Source organism: Pollicipes pollicipes, unplaced genomic scaffold (genome assembly GCF_011947565.3).
Source record: "Pollicipes pollicipes isolate AB1234 unplaced genomic scaffold, Ppol_2.1 Scaffold_3773;HRSCAF=4423_pilon_pilon_pilon, whole genome shotgun sequence".
NCBI lineage: Eukaryota > Metazoa > Arthropoda > Thecostraca > Pollicipedomorpha > Pollicipedidae > Pollicipes > Pollicipes pollicipes.
In genome coordinates, this window is record NW_023596370.1 from 130,626 (window position 1) to 146,824 (window position 16,199).

At 55.3% G+C, this 16,199-nt stretch overlaps 1 protein-coding gene and 1 long non-coding RNA gene across 2 annotated transcripts; one reads left to right on the forward strand and one right to left on the reverse strand.

Annotated features, from left to right (window-relative positions):
- Nucleotides 1-6,148: 6,148 nt before the first annotated feature.
- LOC119092996 (thymidylate synthase-like) lies at nucleotides 6,149-11,841 on the reverse strand. Its single transcript, XM_037215889.1, has 6 exons — nucleotides 11,766-11,841; nucleotides 10,387-10,534; nucleotides 9,649-9,828; nucleotides 7,672-7,792; nucleotides 6,878-7,103; nucleotides 6,149-6,468 (listed from the first exon to the last, which is right to left on the reverse strand). Exons 1-6 carry the CDS (start codon nucleotides 11,811-11,813, stop codon nucleotides 6,259-6,261), a joined length of 933 nt encoding a protein of 310 aa, XP_037071784.1. The 5' UTR covers nucleotides 11,814-11,841; the 3' UTR covers nucleotides 6,149-6,258.
- Nucleotides 11,842-13,150: 1,309 nt separating this feature from the next.
- Nucleotides 13,151-16,156, forward strand: LOC119092982 (uncharacterized). The gene is made up of 3 exons (XR_005093578.1): nucleotides 13,151-13,195; nucleotides 15,051-15,215; nucleotides 15,989-16,156. It is a non-coding gene; the product is annotated as an uncharacterized LOC119092982 (long non-coding RNA).
- The last annotated feature ends 43 nt before the right edge of the window (nucleotides 16,157-16,199 follow it).

Consider the following 16,199-nt stretch of genomic DNA (forward strand, 5'->3'; position numbering starts at 1 on the left):
CACGGATCGAGCCGCTGGAGGCGAGCAGCAGGTTGACGTGCCAGCGCTTGACCTTGCCCCCCTCGCTCCGGCCAGGTCACGGTTCGAGTCGCTGCAGAGCGAGCAGCAGGGGGACGTGCCAGCGCTTGACCTTGCCTTCTCGCTCCGGCCAGGTCACGGATCGAGTCGCTGGAGGGCGAGCAGCAGGGGGACGTGCCAGCGCTTGACCTTGCCCCCCCTCGCTCCGGCCAGGTCACGGATCGAGCCGCTGGAGGGCGAGCAGCAGGGGGATGTGCCAGCGCTTGACCTTGCCCCCCTCGCTCCGGCCAGGTCACGGATCGAGTCGCTGGAGGGCGAGCAGCAGGGGGGACGTGCACGCCGGTCGGACCGCTGATCGCTGCTCTAGAGACGGCCCTCGTCTTCGTGCAGCGCCGCCAGGTCTGTGGGGTCGGCCACATGCACAAGGTTCGGCCACGTGCTGGCTCGTCGTCACCCCCGGCGTGCGCTGGCGGCGGGTGGAAGTCGGGCCGCTGTGGCACGTCACGTATGTTTGGTTTTCCGCGGTGAGTGGCGAGCGCGGACCCCCGTGAGCCGTCCGTCCGTGTGTGAGGCAGTCCAGTCATACGCTGCCGCATGAGCCCGGCGCCAGTGTTCACCCGGCTGTCCGGTGCGGCAGGCGGCCGAGCCGGGCGCCGATGGCGGCGCGGCCCGGCTGGTTCTCGGACGTGGCCTGGAACGTGGCCGTGCACAGCGAGCTGGAGCCGGCCGAGCGCGGCCGCCTCTTCACCCTCAGCCGCCTGTTTCTGGACGGACACTGCCCAGGTAACACCCGTCAAACGATGCTAGTCATGTCTGGCGTCACGTGTGCGAGAGATCATAGCGCAGAAGTTGCCGCCGAAGCTGCCGAGCGCCATCGTCAGCATGCTACCATCTCCTTGTTTGCGGTCTCGCCGTTCCGTATGGTGCCTCGGACATTTCATTTCGCTTTCTACGCTGAAGGGACGCCCGGGCCGTAACTTTCGGCCTTGCAGGACCAGCATGTAACCCTTGTTCTCGGGACCAACAGGACCACCACGCCCAGGCTGCCTGCTCCGCAGAATCCCCTGATCCTTGAGCCCACGCCCTTTACGATCCTTCGACTCTCTGCCAAGCTGTGCCTTGCCGGCTGCCCGATCTTCTTCCTTTGCTCTGTGAGATGACTCTACCTCGAGCCTGCCTGTATTCCGCAGGGACCCGTCCGACCTCTCCCTGTGCCGCACGGCGTCCGTAATGGCTGCCGCCGCTGTCCTGGAGGCGGCTCGACAGCCCGGCCTGCTGCAGCCGCGAGAAACACGCGCACCTACGGTACCGGCCGCACCGACAAGCTCAGCTCAGCCCAGCTGAGCTACAACTCAGCTCCGACAGCTCCGCTCTCCTCGTTACTTAGCTGACGAGCTTGTGCTAACGGCGTCGCTTGTGTCGCCTGATGAAAGATCGCATCGAACCGTAAAACAGTGCATTTAATTTACGGAATGATGCAGCCAAGGTCGGCTAAACCGCATTCCAGGCGCCTGCGGTTGAAACCTTATCTGTCCCACGGAAGCACGCGAGGGGGCCAGCACAGGGCCCGGTGGCTAACTTTATAGGTCTGCACCCAGGTGGGCCACATGGCCCCGTTTACAAGCCCAGTGGTCGCCCAGATGAGGCTGACCGTTGGTGACCGTCACCCGCCGCCAGGAGGCGCTCGACTGCGTGGCCGCGTGTGCGCGTTCTGACTGGCCCGACTGGGCGGCGGCAGGAGATGGCCTGGCTGGCCGCCACGGGCACCGCCACTGTCCTGTACCAGGTCGAAGGCCAACGGGTAACGAGCGCCCGTGCGCGTGTGGCGTGATGTTGGGCAGGCTCGCCCGTTCGCCGCCGACGCTAAGAGCAAGCTGCCCACAGCTGGAGATGCTGGGTACCAAGCCGCGGCGCCGCTCAGCTCTGGCTCAGGCTTACTTCCCCTGCAGCACATGTGTGCTGCACTTCTGCTGTTCCCAGCACGCTTTGTAAAGGGGCTGCCGGGCGGTTGACTTTGTATGATTGATTTGTATGCATGTGATGATCTAACATGCATAATGCGTTAACCGCTTGCTTCACCTGTAAAGCCTATGTACTGCTGCTGTGCTGACTATACGGGAGCCTGCACTAACCGCGGCTAATCACGCCCCGCCGTCCTCACCGCGCGGGGCCGTGCTGAGACTGTCTCCGCCCTGTGCGAGTCCGCCCGCCGTCCTCACCGCGCGGGGCCGTGCTGAGACTGTCTCCGCCCCCTGCGAGTCCGCCCCGCCGTCCCCACCGCGCGGGGGCTGTGTCGAGGCTGTTTCCGCCCCTGTGCGAGTCCGCTCCTCCGTCCTCACCGCGCGGGGCCGTGCTGAGACTGTCTCCGCCCCCCTGCGAGTCCGCCCCGCCGTCCTCCACCGCGCGGGGCCGTGTTGAGGCTGTCTCCGCCCTGTGCGAGTCCGCCCCCGCCGTCCTCACCGCGCGGGGACCGTGTTGAGGCTGTCTCCGCCCTGTGCGAGTCCGCCCCGCCGTCCTCACCGCGCGGGGGTCGTGTTGAGGCTGTCTCCGCCTGTGCGAGTCCGCCCCGCCGTCCTCACCGCGCGGGGCTGTGTCGAGGCTGTTTCCGCCCTGTGCGAGTCCGCTCCTCCGTCCTCACCCGCGCGGGGCTGTGTTGAGGCTGTCTCCGCCCTGTGCGAGTCCGCCCCGCGTCCTCACCGCGCGGGGGTCGTGTTGAGGCTGTCTCCGCCCTGTGCGAGTCCGCCCCGCCGTCCTCACCGCGCGGGGCTGTGTCGAGGCTGTTTCCGCCGTGTGCGAGTCCGCTCCTCCGTCCTCACCGCGCGGGGCTGTGTTGAGGCTGTCTCCGCCCTGTGCGAGTCCGCCCCGCCGTCCTCACCGCGCGGGGTCGTGTTGAGGCTGTCTCCGCCCTGTGCGAGTCCGCTCCTCCGTCCTCACCGCGCGGGGCCGTGTTGAGGCTGTCTCCGCCCTGTGCGAGTCCGCCCCGCCGTCCTCACCGCGCGGGGCCGTGTTGAGGCTGTCCCCGCCCTGTGCGAGTCCGCCCCGCCGTCCTCACCTCGCGGGGCCGTGCTGTGGCTATTCCCAACCGGAGCGAGTGCACCCTGTAGCCGTGCCGACGTCAGCGGCCCCGCCGTGCAGCCGCTGACGTCCTGACAGCGGGCAGGCAGGGGCCTGGACGGCGCCGGGCTGGCCGAGCTGCTGACCTCGGCAGCGGCCCGACCGGACGTGGACGCCGGCGCGCTGGAGGCGATGGCCAGCCTGGTGCCGCGTCGGCCAGCGCTGGCCGTGAGGGCGCTGCGGGCCGCCGCTGACCGGCTGCGGCGCGCCCCGACGGCCGACTATGACAGGCTGGCGGCGCTGCAGATCAGGCGAGTGCACTCACACCACGGCATCCCTCCTCACCACCAGTTCCTCTTCTCACCATAGCGGATCTTAGCGGTCCTCAGCGTGATTCGTCTACGCTAGCTCCAGATTGGATTGTTTTAGTTTCAATGTCTTCAGAAAGTGCACCTGTATCGGCCGCCACATGGGGGGCATTTACCGGCACAGATTACTTCACGCACCGGCCCACGTTGACACCGCCTGCGCCGATCGTGCCTGTTACTGAGCCTGAGAGGGGATTGAACCGGCAGGTACATCAGCTTGACACTGGACCAGCTGGCGCGCCGGGACTGACTGCTGACGAGGCGCTGAGGGCTGTGCTGGAGGTGCGAGACGTCATCCGGGCGGCCGACGGACGCTACCCCAACATGGCGGTCAGTGAGGGAACGCTACCCCAAACATGGCCGTCAGTGAGGGACGCTTGCCCCAACATGGCGTCAGTGAGGGACGCTGCCCCAACATGGCGGTCAGTGGGGGACGCCGCCCCAGCATGGTCAGTGTGGGACGCTTGCCCCAACATGGCTAGTCGTGAAGGGCACGCTGACCCCAACATGGCGGTCAGTGAGGGATGCTGCCCCAACATGGCGGTCAGTGAGGGATGCTGCCCCAACATGGCGGTGCAGTGAGGGACGCCGCTCCAACATGGTCCAGTGTGGGACGCTGCCCCAACATGGCTGGTCAGTGAAGGACGCTGCCCCAACATGTCGGTCAGCATGGGACGCTTTCCCAACATGGCGGTCAGTAAGGGACGCTTTCCCAAAATGGCGGTCAGTAAGGGGACACTACCCCACACATGGCGGTCAGTGACGGACGCTACCCCCAACATGACGTTCAGTGAGGGACGCTACCCCAACATGGCGGCCAGTCGCTTATGTTACGCCGATCTGACGGTCAGCTGCTGGTGCTGGTTCGACATGGCGGGCAGTGGATGTGTTCAATGGATGTCCGTACAGTTTGTGATGGTTCGCTGGTGGTAGTCTCCACGACACGTCAATGAACCGGAGACAGTGTTTCGGTCGGTGGCGCCAGCTGTCGTTCGGCCGGGCCGTTTCTCGACGCCGTGTTGGAGTGTAGCCAGCGGAGAGTCGCGCTGCACCGGCAGTAACGTGACGCCGTCCTCCTCCGCGCCGCCCGCCAGACTCTGCTGGTGATGACGCGCACCTGGAACCAGGCGGTCCAGCTGCACGTGCAGGGCGAGCCCCAGCAGGCCACAGGTGGGGCGCAGGCGCGACTTCCCCACTCTGGCATCTTTGCACACGGAGATGCGCCGCGGCTTGTGCAACAGCTTTAACGTCATGTCATTTCAAACGGACTGATTAAAACTGCTCCTGAAAGTGCTTCGGAAACCTTTTTGTCAAAAGCGGCTGAGGAGTTCTCGTGCCCGACGCGTTTTTTTTTTGCTGATGTTTTTAAGTGCACGACATGCATTATGACGCGCAGTCCTATCGGGGTGAAATATTGGGTAGCGTCGGTAAGCACACGCTGGGCCATGTGTCTATGCGGGGCAGCTGCGCCGTACCAGTCAGGGTGACCTGACCCCGTGCGGACGGCAGGTGGGCGGCGGCCGCGCGCAGCATGACCTCACTGCTGGCCACCCAGACCGAGTGGTACCGCCGGCACATGCAGCTGCTGCCGTCGGCCGCCGCCCAGCCCGGCCCCCCGGCGCCGCAGGGCACAGAGTCGCCGCCGTCGACAGCGCTGCCACCTAGGACTGGTGCTGCGGCTCAGCCAGATGGGGAGACTGGCGACGGACCCCAACCGGACCGGACCGCGAGGATCGGTTACGTCTCAGAGGTCCGGACCGCAGCGGCTCCCGGCCGGCACGCGCACCATCTATGTTGCTCGCGCTTTCTGTTCACTGTTGTTCAAAGTGCAGTCCGTGTTCCGCGGTTACCATTCAGTTCAATGGGCTCCGATGATGACATCCCGCGCCATGTGCGCTAGCGGCGCGCGGCAGCCACGATGATAAGGCCAAACGGGGACCCGACAATACAGCAGAAATAGTGTCACGAGTCCTTAGTGTCGGTCACGGCCATGTCAAGACCAGCGAGTCTTCACAGAGACTGTGCAGCGTGGAAATGTATTCATCACGAACAACACCAAAAACAATGCGGCCGCCAGTCCGGCACGAGACGTTACGCACACACTGGGGATGACTGGCCGCGCAAACGCTCGCGGTTTGGAGAGATGTTGTTCGACAATAAGGTACAGCGGGGCTGATACGTGTCCTCGAAGAAAGGAATAAAAAGTACAAAAAGTTGCCTGGTAAAAAGCATCCCCTATTTATATCACAACGTAGTGTAGGTTGAGAATACTTCGGAGCTTCTCCCACCGGGTTCCGGGTCGTAAAAAATGAAGGTCAGGAGGGCAGCTCAAGTACTTCAAAACGAAAATTTGAAGCCTGTCGCAACCTTGGCTAGGCCTAAAACTTAACCTTAAAAATCCTGAGAGCAGAGCCTAAGCACACAAAGGAGGCGCATGCCCCGTATTTTGGCACGTGAGCTGAAAGTTCGCGCATAATTGAAACTACGCACAAGCGTTCGTCGACGCACCGTCCCTAGCTCTCAATATCAGTTCACAGCCATCTATGAGGCTGAGAACCCGCGGTCACCTACCCCGCCATCACCCCACCGCGATCTGCAGCATCTGGTGCGTGTCTGCTGAGAACTCGCGGTCACCTACCCCGCCATCACCCCATCGCCATCTCCAGCAGCTGGTGCGTGTCTGTAATCCACCACTTCCACCCTTAACCTGAACTCCCGCCATCCACCAGACCTAAATCTACCTGACCGCCACCTCCGTTTCGATCTTAAGGCCTTCAGACAATCACCTCCAAGCACAGACCGGCGTAGCTTTGTGCACTCAGACGGCCATCTTCATGTAGAGCTTCTTGTGCGGATCGTACCCCTCCAGCTGAAGGTCGTCCATGGTGAACTGCTGGATGTCGTCGACAGCGCGAGCGAAACGCAGCCGCGGGAAGGGGCGAGGCTCGCGCGCCAGCTGCTCTTTCAGCGGCTCCACGTGGTTCAGGTACACGTGCGTGTCACCCATGGAGTGCACGAACTCGCCCGGCTGCCGACAGTGCCGCCCGATCACATCACTCGCAACGTTTCGCGACAGCTTCAGAGCGAGGCGTGGAACAGTCAAGGTGACGAAAAATTATGAATACCATAGTACAACGACGCTTGATGAATACTTGTCGTCTATAAGTACTGCCAAGTATAAAAGCAACGGAAACCAGGGAAACCCGATACCGCCCTGGCATGTGCTTTTCACCCACGATTAGCCGACGTAGCGAAGGTACCAGTCAACAAAACTGTAGGGACAGACCATTTAGCAGCTACCTCCGCGTAGTTCTGCAACAGGGTATTACTGGGCGTCCAGATCGAGTCACTCCAGCTGTGGGCACCACCCATGCAGGTACGTTAGATGATACAGCACCCGCCTCAAGCTGGGCGTCACGTGACCCCCCGGTGCGCACCTTCAAGCCGGTCACGTGGGCGATCATGCAGGTGAGCAGAGCGTAGCTGGCGATGTTGAAGGGCACGCCGAGACCCATGTCGGCCGCGCGCTGGTACAGCAGGCAGCTGAGCTCGCCGTTGGCCACGTAGAACTGGGCCAGGCAATGGCACGGCGGCAGCGCCATCAGCGGCAGGTCAGCCGCGTTCCACGAGCTCATCACTATGCGGCGGCTGTTCGGGTTCGTCCTGTGCGGATCGGCGGCCCGGGCGGGTCAGGGTGGGGTCGTGCGGGGTCACGGTGGCGCGTGAGGGGTCGCGACGGCACGTGGAGGGTCACGGCGGCATACGAGCGGTTACGGCGGCACGTGAAGGGTCACGACAGCACGCCAGGGGTCTCTGACACGCGAGGCGTCAAAATGGTACATATGGGCAAGGCAAACAGTTACGAAACGTGACCGCGAGCACAAGATGAGATAACCAAAGTACGAGCAGGAGACGCAGAGAAGGCGGTGCAGACACCACGTACGGTGTTGTGCCGAGTAGCAGATCGACCACGCTCTGATCACGTCGAGGTTATCTGAAATTCTTAACGCGGCATGCCTTCAACACTTGCACACATGAGACGTTAAAAAAGTTCAAACAACGGAAGCTTTGAAGAAAACTGCTGAAGTGGTAAATGCAGGGCGAGACTAGGCAACATGGCGACGCAGTGCATACCGTTCGGTGGCGCGCTATACAACCACGCCGCCAGCGCCTGCGCGGTCCCCTCCCCGGCGACAGCGGGAGGGGGAGGGGGCGGACCGGGGATGTCCACCTGATGTCGTGGATGACGCTGGCCAGCTGGTCGACGCCCTGGCCGGTGTAGTCGGCGTCGGGGCCGCGGTACTTGGCGCCGAAGTGTCGCCACTGGAACCCGTACACGGGCCCCAGGTCCCCTGGCCACCGCCGCCACTCGTCAGATCTCGACCGGACAAACCGGACCAGGCCTCGACCGGACCGGACCAACCACCTCCAGTCACAGAAGCGGGCTTCACCTCCAGTGCAGGCCAGTCACAAGGTCGGAACGGACCACAGCAGGGACGGATCATCAGCCTGCATGCCAGTTAACAACACCCTCGGCCTGTGACGCACGCCTATAGGCCTCACGTGGGGGCCAGCACACACATGGCTGTATCTGGTCTCAAAGCTCGTAGCTCACGTAGCATAACCTGCATGTCCATTCAAACGATGTAAATGTATGCAAAACCGATGGGAATGTTAGTAAAATCGTACGAAAACATGCGACATGGAAAAAACCTCACCTGCTATGTTCCAGTTAGACCTGTCCGAAACAAACGCAGCTGATACTGTGGCATTGCATGATTTCATGCATGCCCCTGTATATATCTAAGACAAAAATGTAGGCACGGCCAATCTATAGAGGAGAAAGAAACTAGGACCCTCGGACACCGCAGAGATCATCCTGCAGCCATCGGCTGACGAAGCCAATTTCGGAGCCAAGCATCTCCGAGGAATCTGACAGCGTGCCGTCTGGCGAAGGCAAGCACATCTACGCGTGGTCATATGAGCGAACGGTAGGCTATTTGGGCTTAGGGGGTGAGTCGACGGCAACGGTCTTCTACGCCCAACTGCGGCTATATGTGCATCTGTGCAACCACGTCCCATCATGTAAAGCATGCAGCTGTAAAACACTGCTGTCGGTTTTGAGAATCGCGTATCAAGAGGACAAGTTGATTGGTAAGAAGGCGTGGGAACAAAGGAATGAATACAACAGGCGCGTGCTACGCCCGGTTGCAGCGCATCTCGCGCGGGGCGGCAAACCATAACGAGCGGTTCATGCGCGGTTTACGTAAACTTAGTACGACGGGGTACATCCAGCCAGGGTCGTGCGACATCAAAACATGTTGTGACGGTGAGTAAATGACCTCTAAGTCAATATCGTAAAGACATGTAAGAGCAGCTCCCGCGTCAGCACTGGCGCGCCCACCTATGAGTGAGCGCGGAAACTACGCCGCACAAGGCCACGACCAAAGAGACGATATCGTTCGCTGGCCAAGTGTGGACACTGCACGAGAACATGAGCGACGAGCAGCGCGTGGTCACAGCGCGGGAATGACGATACTTGCCCCGTCGAGAGGAGCAAACCATGTCCCGACGTGTGACCTATGCGAGGCGGCAGAGGCTAACCTCCCCTCTACTGTCGCGATGAAAACTGAGACTGAGATTCACCTAGGTTTGGCTTCGCGCGTTTCCCTGGCCATCGGTGCTCGTGCGATCCCGAGCCTTTCGCCAGTCTGTCCTTATGTGAGCTGGCAGCGCCTGCCTGAATTCAGAAAACGGCGCTCAGGAAGAGCAAGGGCGAGTTTCGAGTAGCTCTCCGCCGGGACCAACGCCTTCCAGATTGCAACAGATTAGCGGTAAAATCGAACAGAAGGGGGACAATGCAAAACATTTAGTCCGGCTGGCACACACCCCAGCGCACTCTGTGCCTACTTGTTGGGAAAATGACGCAAAAAATGCAGCGACAGGTAAGACGTACACAAACTGTGCGAGTTTTAGGGTGTACCGTGCGCTGAGCTTTCGCGTCGGAATAACAGAGGCAGTTTGCTCACCTCAACCAGGAGACAAGAGATGGGACTGATTCTAGCGGCCATCCGCTCACGCAGACCGTTCCCCGGGGCACCCATCACCTCTACCTCCACATGCAGCATCCCCTGCCCGGCCGGGTGCCCCCGCATGCTTTCTTTCTGCCCCGGCCCTGCCACCGGGCGGTGCGGCGGCGCGGCCTTACCCTCCCGGCGGTCGGTGAAGCCCAGATGATCGAGGAACTCTCTGCTGCCGTTGCCGTCCCAGATGTGCACGCCGCGCTGCTGCAGCTCGGCGGCGTCCGTGCTGCCGCGGATGAACCACAGCAGCTCCTCAGCCACGCCGCGCCAGAACACGCGCTTCGTGGTCAGCAGTGGGAAACGACCTGCACGCAAGAGGAACGACCGCCATCAGGAGGGAACAGCCTGGACGCAAGAGAAACAACCGGCATCACAGGGGAACGGCCTGAACGCACGAGAAACGACCGGCATCACAGGGGAACGGCCTGAACGCACGAGAAACGACCGGCATCACAAGGGAACGGCCTGAACGCACGAGAAACAACCGGCATCACAGGGGAACGCCTGAACGCACGAGAAACGACCGGCATCAAGGGAAACGGTCTGCCGAATGGCAAACGGCCTGCATGTAAGGGAGACGACCTGACGCACGGGAGACCGTCTGCACGCACGAGAGACGGTCTGCACGCACTAGACGGCCTGCATGCACTGGAGACGGCCTGCACGCACTAGAGACGGCCTGCACGCACAGGGTGTCTGTCGGCGTCATCAACATCTTTGTGGCTCTGTACATGGCACACACACACACACACGAGCTGGTTAGCACGTAAGGTGACGAGCAAGCTTCCACTTTCCTCTTAATGATTAATGAAGTTAAGGGCACCACCAACCACCCTTAACATGTGCCATGCATTTCCACATACCATCTCTAAGGGAGAATCTCATCTGGGTGCCAAACACAGAGAGAGTGCCGGTTCCCGTGCGGTCATCGCGCTGAACGCCGGTTTCGATGATGCGACGGATCAGGTCCAGGTACTGTTGTTCCTCATGGGGCTCGTTGGATTTGTCGGCCTGGCAGTGGCACGACAGTCAGGTGCTGCTGGTGCATATGGTTGTGCCCAAGGGCACGGTTCTAAATTGACAACGTGCTGGGGTGGTGCTGCCAGCGGCCAAAGACAGATGCCCCTATTAATTTGGCAAAGGAAACAACCACATCTTTGTCGCCCCTGTCCCCCCTCCCCAAGCTCGAAATATCAGGAGCCTGTCACATTGAGACAAGGTGCCATATAACCTAGAAAGTATTCCTTCAAATAAAAAAGCAGCCCCTTAAGGCACACAAGACCTAATATCTGCCCTTAAGATGGCCTTTGATGGCCAGCATTATGCTCTCATAGTTGACAGGAGGTCTAGATGATTCCAAGGGGCCCCAATCAGATGCATAGGGCATCTGATTGAAAACAATGAAGTAATGTCAGCCAGCCAAGAGGCCACAATAAGAAGAACCAGAGGTCCACCATGCTAAGAGGTATTATTCAATTAAGTTTATATCTTCAAGAGGTCCTTTTCAAAGTGGATGAAATCTGATGCATAGAGCTCAGATGGGTATCCCCAGAGCTGATCAGCAGGCACCCATCTCAGCTCCCTTGGAAAAAGGAGCCACCCCCTGGCAATGTGACACAAGCTGGATGTCTGTGCTGCAGCAACATGAATGCTTCAAGCATTAGGACTCAGGAGGGCATGACCAGCATGGGTCTTCACAAGCTTACTGGCAGCTGGGATAGCACTAAGTAACATGCATATAGACATGTGCATGGATTTTAGATGATTGATGTGCAGGGCCTTTCACATTGACTCCAGATCCAGACCCCTCGGGTGATTAAAAGAGGGGGGAAGAGGCAGGGCAGCTGCCACCATCGCCAAGTCCTATGGTAATGATCATCTTTGAAGGAGATGAAGATAAACACTGCTTATAGATATCAAAAGCAAATACTAGCTTTATTGGAAAGCCATCCTCATGAACTACATGAAATGTTGGAAAAACACAAAATGATTGATTATGATATAATTACAACCACTTGCTTCACAAAGCTTGCCCACATATAAGAATAGTAATGAATTAATCAACAACATTGTATTCATAAAAAGCATATTCCCTAAGCCTGATACTGAAAACTCTTAACAGTTCTGTTAAAGATGAATGAAAAGGTATGTTCCTTGAAGGGAAGTGCTCACCTGAATGTGAAGGGAAGTGCTCACCAGTGCTGTGAATGAAAAGGTATGTTCCTTGAAGGGAAGTGCTCACCTTTACAACAGGTGAGCTGCCTGCTACGGTATCACCCTGCTCAGCCATGGCTTGCAGTTCTTCAGGTATATATGTATCTTCCTGAAAGTAAAAAGCAATAAGCATTAGAATAATTAGCAATAACATAACTTTACATTAGATGCAATAAAAGCATAATGAACTTACTTTGCATACTTAACCTTACATTACAATTATACAATCAAGCTAAGACCTAACTTATACAAAATACAATTTCAATGTCTCACCCCAGGACATTTTTGTGTTAGATTCATGAGATGTATACATTGACACATACACAAAATGCACACCATAAATGGTTAATCTTTCATTTTTCAGCAACAGATATTCATTCAAATGTCCAAGTGAGCAATATTACTCTTTTCAGTCTTAGATGTGGCTGCCTGCAGCAGCCATGCAGCCAGAAAGCCATCATTATGTTGAAGCTCTCACACAAAAATCATTGCACAAAAGCAAAACAGTTTGCACCAGTTTGCGCTGCTTGTGCTGATCAAGAGAACATGCCACAAACCGATGCCACTCCAGAAAAGCCAGTTTTAGTGTTGCTGCTCTGACAATAAGATTTTCTTGTTTGTATTGTGAGATGTTTGATACATTTTTTTAATATTTTAGATTTGTTAATGTAGTGTGCAAAATGCTAAATAACTAGCTCAGTGTGCAAATTAATTGATCAATTCATATTGAGCATAGCAGTGGGGGTAATAAGCAGTCAGTAGAGGCAAATAAGATTGTCAGGATGGTACTGGAGACACCCCACCTCTTGGTCAATTACCACCAGCCCCTGCCCCAAAACAGAGGAGTTGGCTGTGCCATTTGGAAAAGGACTGGACCTGCCCAAAACTGGGAAGCATCAAAGCAGAAGCCCAGCACTCTCTACGCATTGAAATGAAGCACTCAACACATGTCACATTTCCCACAGCGCATATATCATCACTTCAAAGCCTGCCTGCCTACAAAAATGTGCAAAACCGTTACGGCCCGCCCGAGGCTCACCAGTCATAGCCTCGGGCCAAGCGACGGCGGCCTTTTTTGTCAGAGCTGCGCTGCATTGACCTCCTTCTTAGTGATGGATTTCATGTTTCTGGTTCTTGAAGCTGGAATGTGCAGTTTTTGTTCCAAAAGATGCGAAACACTGGGTTATGCATTCTAATAGCAACTGTATTTTTCAAGCACTATGAAACATCCCTGGTACATAGTACTTCAATAAAATATAATTATCCTTCTTTTATATTGTTTGTGCATTCCCGTGACGCAGCTGCGCCGAACATGACGCTGGGGAGCAGTGCGCGATGACTTGTTCTACTACTTACAAACTACTACGGTCTTGGCAGCAGCGGTCCTTGCCCCAGTCAACAACCGCGGCGAAGCGGGTCTGGGCTGCAGGAGTCGGAGGTTACAACAAACGTTTAAAGGTATAAGGTAGTAGCGTGTTTTCTTACAATTTCTCCACGTTTGTGGGCTTTGATTACGAGAAGTAGTCCAAAAGATACGCTACACATTTTCCATATTTTCGATCCCGCCTTTCCCCTGTTATACACTGGTGACGCTGGGCAAAGATCGCCCCTCCCATTCGGTTTATGCTGTGTTAGTGTAACGTCCCTTACAGCTAACATTTGTATAGCCCCCAGCTAAGCTACAGATGTGAAAGAAAGGTGGGCATGCTGCTTGTCAGATGTGAAAGCCAACAGTATGCAGGCTTAATGTTTGGAAATACTTCATTTGTATTGTGGTATTATGTGCAACTCTATCTGAGCACGGTGTTATGCTGTCTGAAACCTCCTCCCTCACCCTTCAGTTACCCTCCTTTAAAATGCTGTCCCTGGCATCAGGCTTAGCATAACATTTGGATGGCCTGTGCACCAAAAGTCAAGGTGCTGAACCAAATGCATTGCAATTTAGAGTGATTCCATTGTTACTGGTGTGGGCCTCTGGCATACTTGGCCATTTAGTGCCCAATTTTGCCAGTGTCCCATGGTTGGTGGATGTGGTATCACAGTGAAGGATAAGGGTATTGTAGCACTTTTTATGCTGAAATATAGAACGGCAACCATCAGCCTTATATAGATGAACGCATGTAGGTATGCATGCTATACTTACCAAATAGCAGATAGACAAAAACTGGACAGAGAGCTATTAAGATTGTGCTCTGCTTAAGGATATTTCATGTGAGGTAAAGGGGAGTAAATTGCATTGATGGCTTTTTTGGAAAGGTTTTGTCAAATCAACATACTTGAGGTTGTGCTCAAGTCTGGCTTCTGTTCAAGAGTTGCATTGCTCATTACAGCAATGGGAGGAGGGCATTACAAATACTCAGTCTGTTTTTTCAATTTGTTTTGCATATGTGGGTGTATTTTAAAACAATCTTTGTCCGTCCCGGTGGCTCAGTTGGTTAGAGCGCCTGCCTTCCGATCCACCCACCCATGGCCGGGTGGGTTGGTGGGTTCGAGTCGCTTTAGGGCCCTCGCTATTTGCCCTTGACAGGTATGGCCCGGGGCCGGTGGCAGCGGTCGCGCTAAAGGTCAGTTGACGTCAGAGGGCAGGACGGACAAAATTCTGCCGTTGACATGGAATTGCGCGATCGGATGGTAGGGGTCAGGGCTCGCACAACAAGCACTGCTTAGCGTGAGCTCTGATCCCGGAAATCCATCCATTCAAAGGGTTTGGAACAAATCTTAAAAAATCTTATCAAACAGACCATAAGCAACATACATGCTATGACTGGTTACAATAAACACATAATGGCACATGCAGGCAAAGTTCTGTTTTGCTCTGCTCCATGGAGCAACCATTTCAAATCCAAGATAGACATATCTGTCAAAGAGATGGTATTTTACTGCAAGTCTTGACAAAGCCAATTAGGTAGCATACTTCTGGGATCACAACATGGAACACAGCTGTAGGTATGCAAGTTTCAGTGAATTTGATTGTGTGCCTTACAAGAATGGATAAGTGTTGAACATGTATTGTGTATCTGTACTATTAAGATATTGAAGTATTAGCACATTGTTCTACTATGCCAAATGCCCATTAGTAAATGTTTGGGGGTGCCAATGGATGTTCAAGAAAATAGTTATTAATGGAGTGTTCATATATTTGATGAGATCAGTGATTTCATCACAGCAATATTTTAAAACATTACTAAGGTCATTACATGTTATAGGTTTTAGATAGATTTGTCACATTCTACAAAATGGGATGTTGAAGCAAAGCTAGCCAGCTAGTATATCTTGTATATATTGACTGAAAATAATGAATAACTCATTTCAGGTTTGCATTACCATAAGCCTCACAATGATGGAGGCTACCACAGACCCAGCTATAACCACACCACTGCAAAAGAAAGTGCCAAGAGATATCAGTGATGATGACATCTTTAAGCCTAGAAACCAGCCAACTGCGGAAGCCATCATCACAGACTCTGGGTCCGAAAAGGTACCTTTGACACTGTTGGCTATTGGCGCCTCAAGCAGCGACATATTGTTTAAAACTGTTTCAAGCTTTGTTGTGTATTCTGTTGCTGGAATCTTCTGACTAAAGTATGTTGCAAACTCTGGCATCTTATTTTAATCAGTTGTCACATTATAGCTCTCTCAGTACACAACAATGATGTCCATGGTATGTCAATATGTGCAAGATGTTTTCCAAGTGCTTCTGTTCACTGGAATATTTAGGACGTGTTCAGCAGTGGAAAAATTGTTCACTGAACAATTATCTCTCTAATAATCTTCCACAGAGACCCTTGATTTATGTTTGGCAGATCCGAAAATTATTCCCCAGCTTCGACTCCATGGCACCATGCACAGCCAATGGTGATAGTCATGGAAAGCAAATAAAAATATTCTCTGTTTTGATCATGCTCTAAAATTTTCTGGGATTTTTCCTTGGTATGGATGATTATCTGTGGAAAGTCTTCGTGATTGAAGTGCCGAAAGCCATTCGGGGAAATTTCCAACATTTCGGACAATTCTCCGAGGTTATCAGCAGGCTGAACTTGTTGTTTAATAGCTGTGTGCTGCCTAGATAGACATATTTACCTGGCTGTTGTCAGCTATTACCATCAACTCACTCTTAGCAAACTCTGTTTACGCATCCATCTGTGTCAGTCATAAGGTTTTCCCATGTCATTTTTGAAACTTTTTAAAATTCACTGAGTCACGAATACCACGCACCAAACGTTGTCGGTCTCACACCGCGCCTGCGGTCAGATGGACCGGTGCAAGACGGAGGACGTGCGGGAGGAGACGGAAGAGGGGGCGGATAGCTCTGACGCCTCCAGCCCGGAACCGCTCTCCCCGTTGCGGCCGTTCTACAAGGTCCGCTTCACCGACCAGGTCACGAAAAATGGCGATATCATCAACTACCAGATCGAGGTGACCAAGGTAAGAGGTGCTGCTGATTCCAGGCAGTCTTGATATT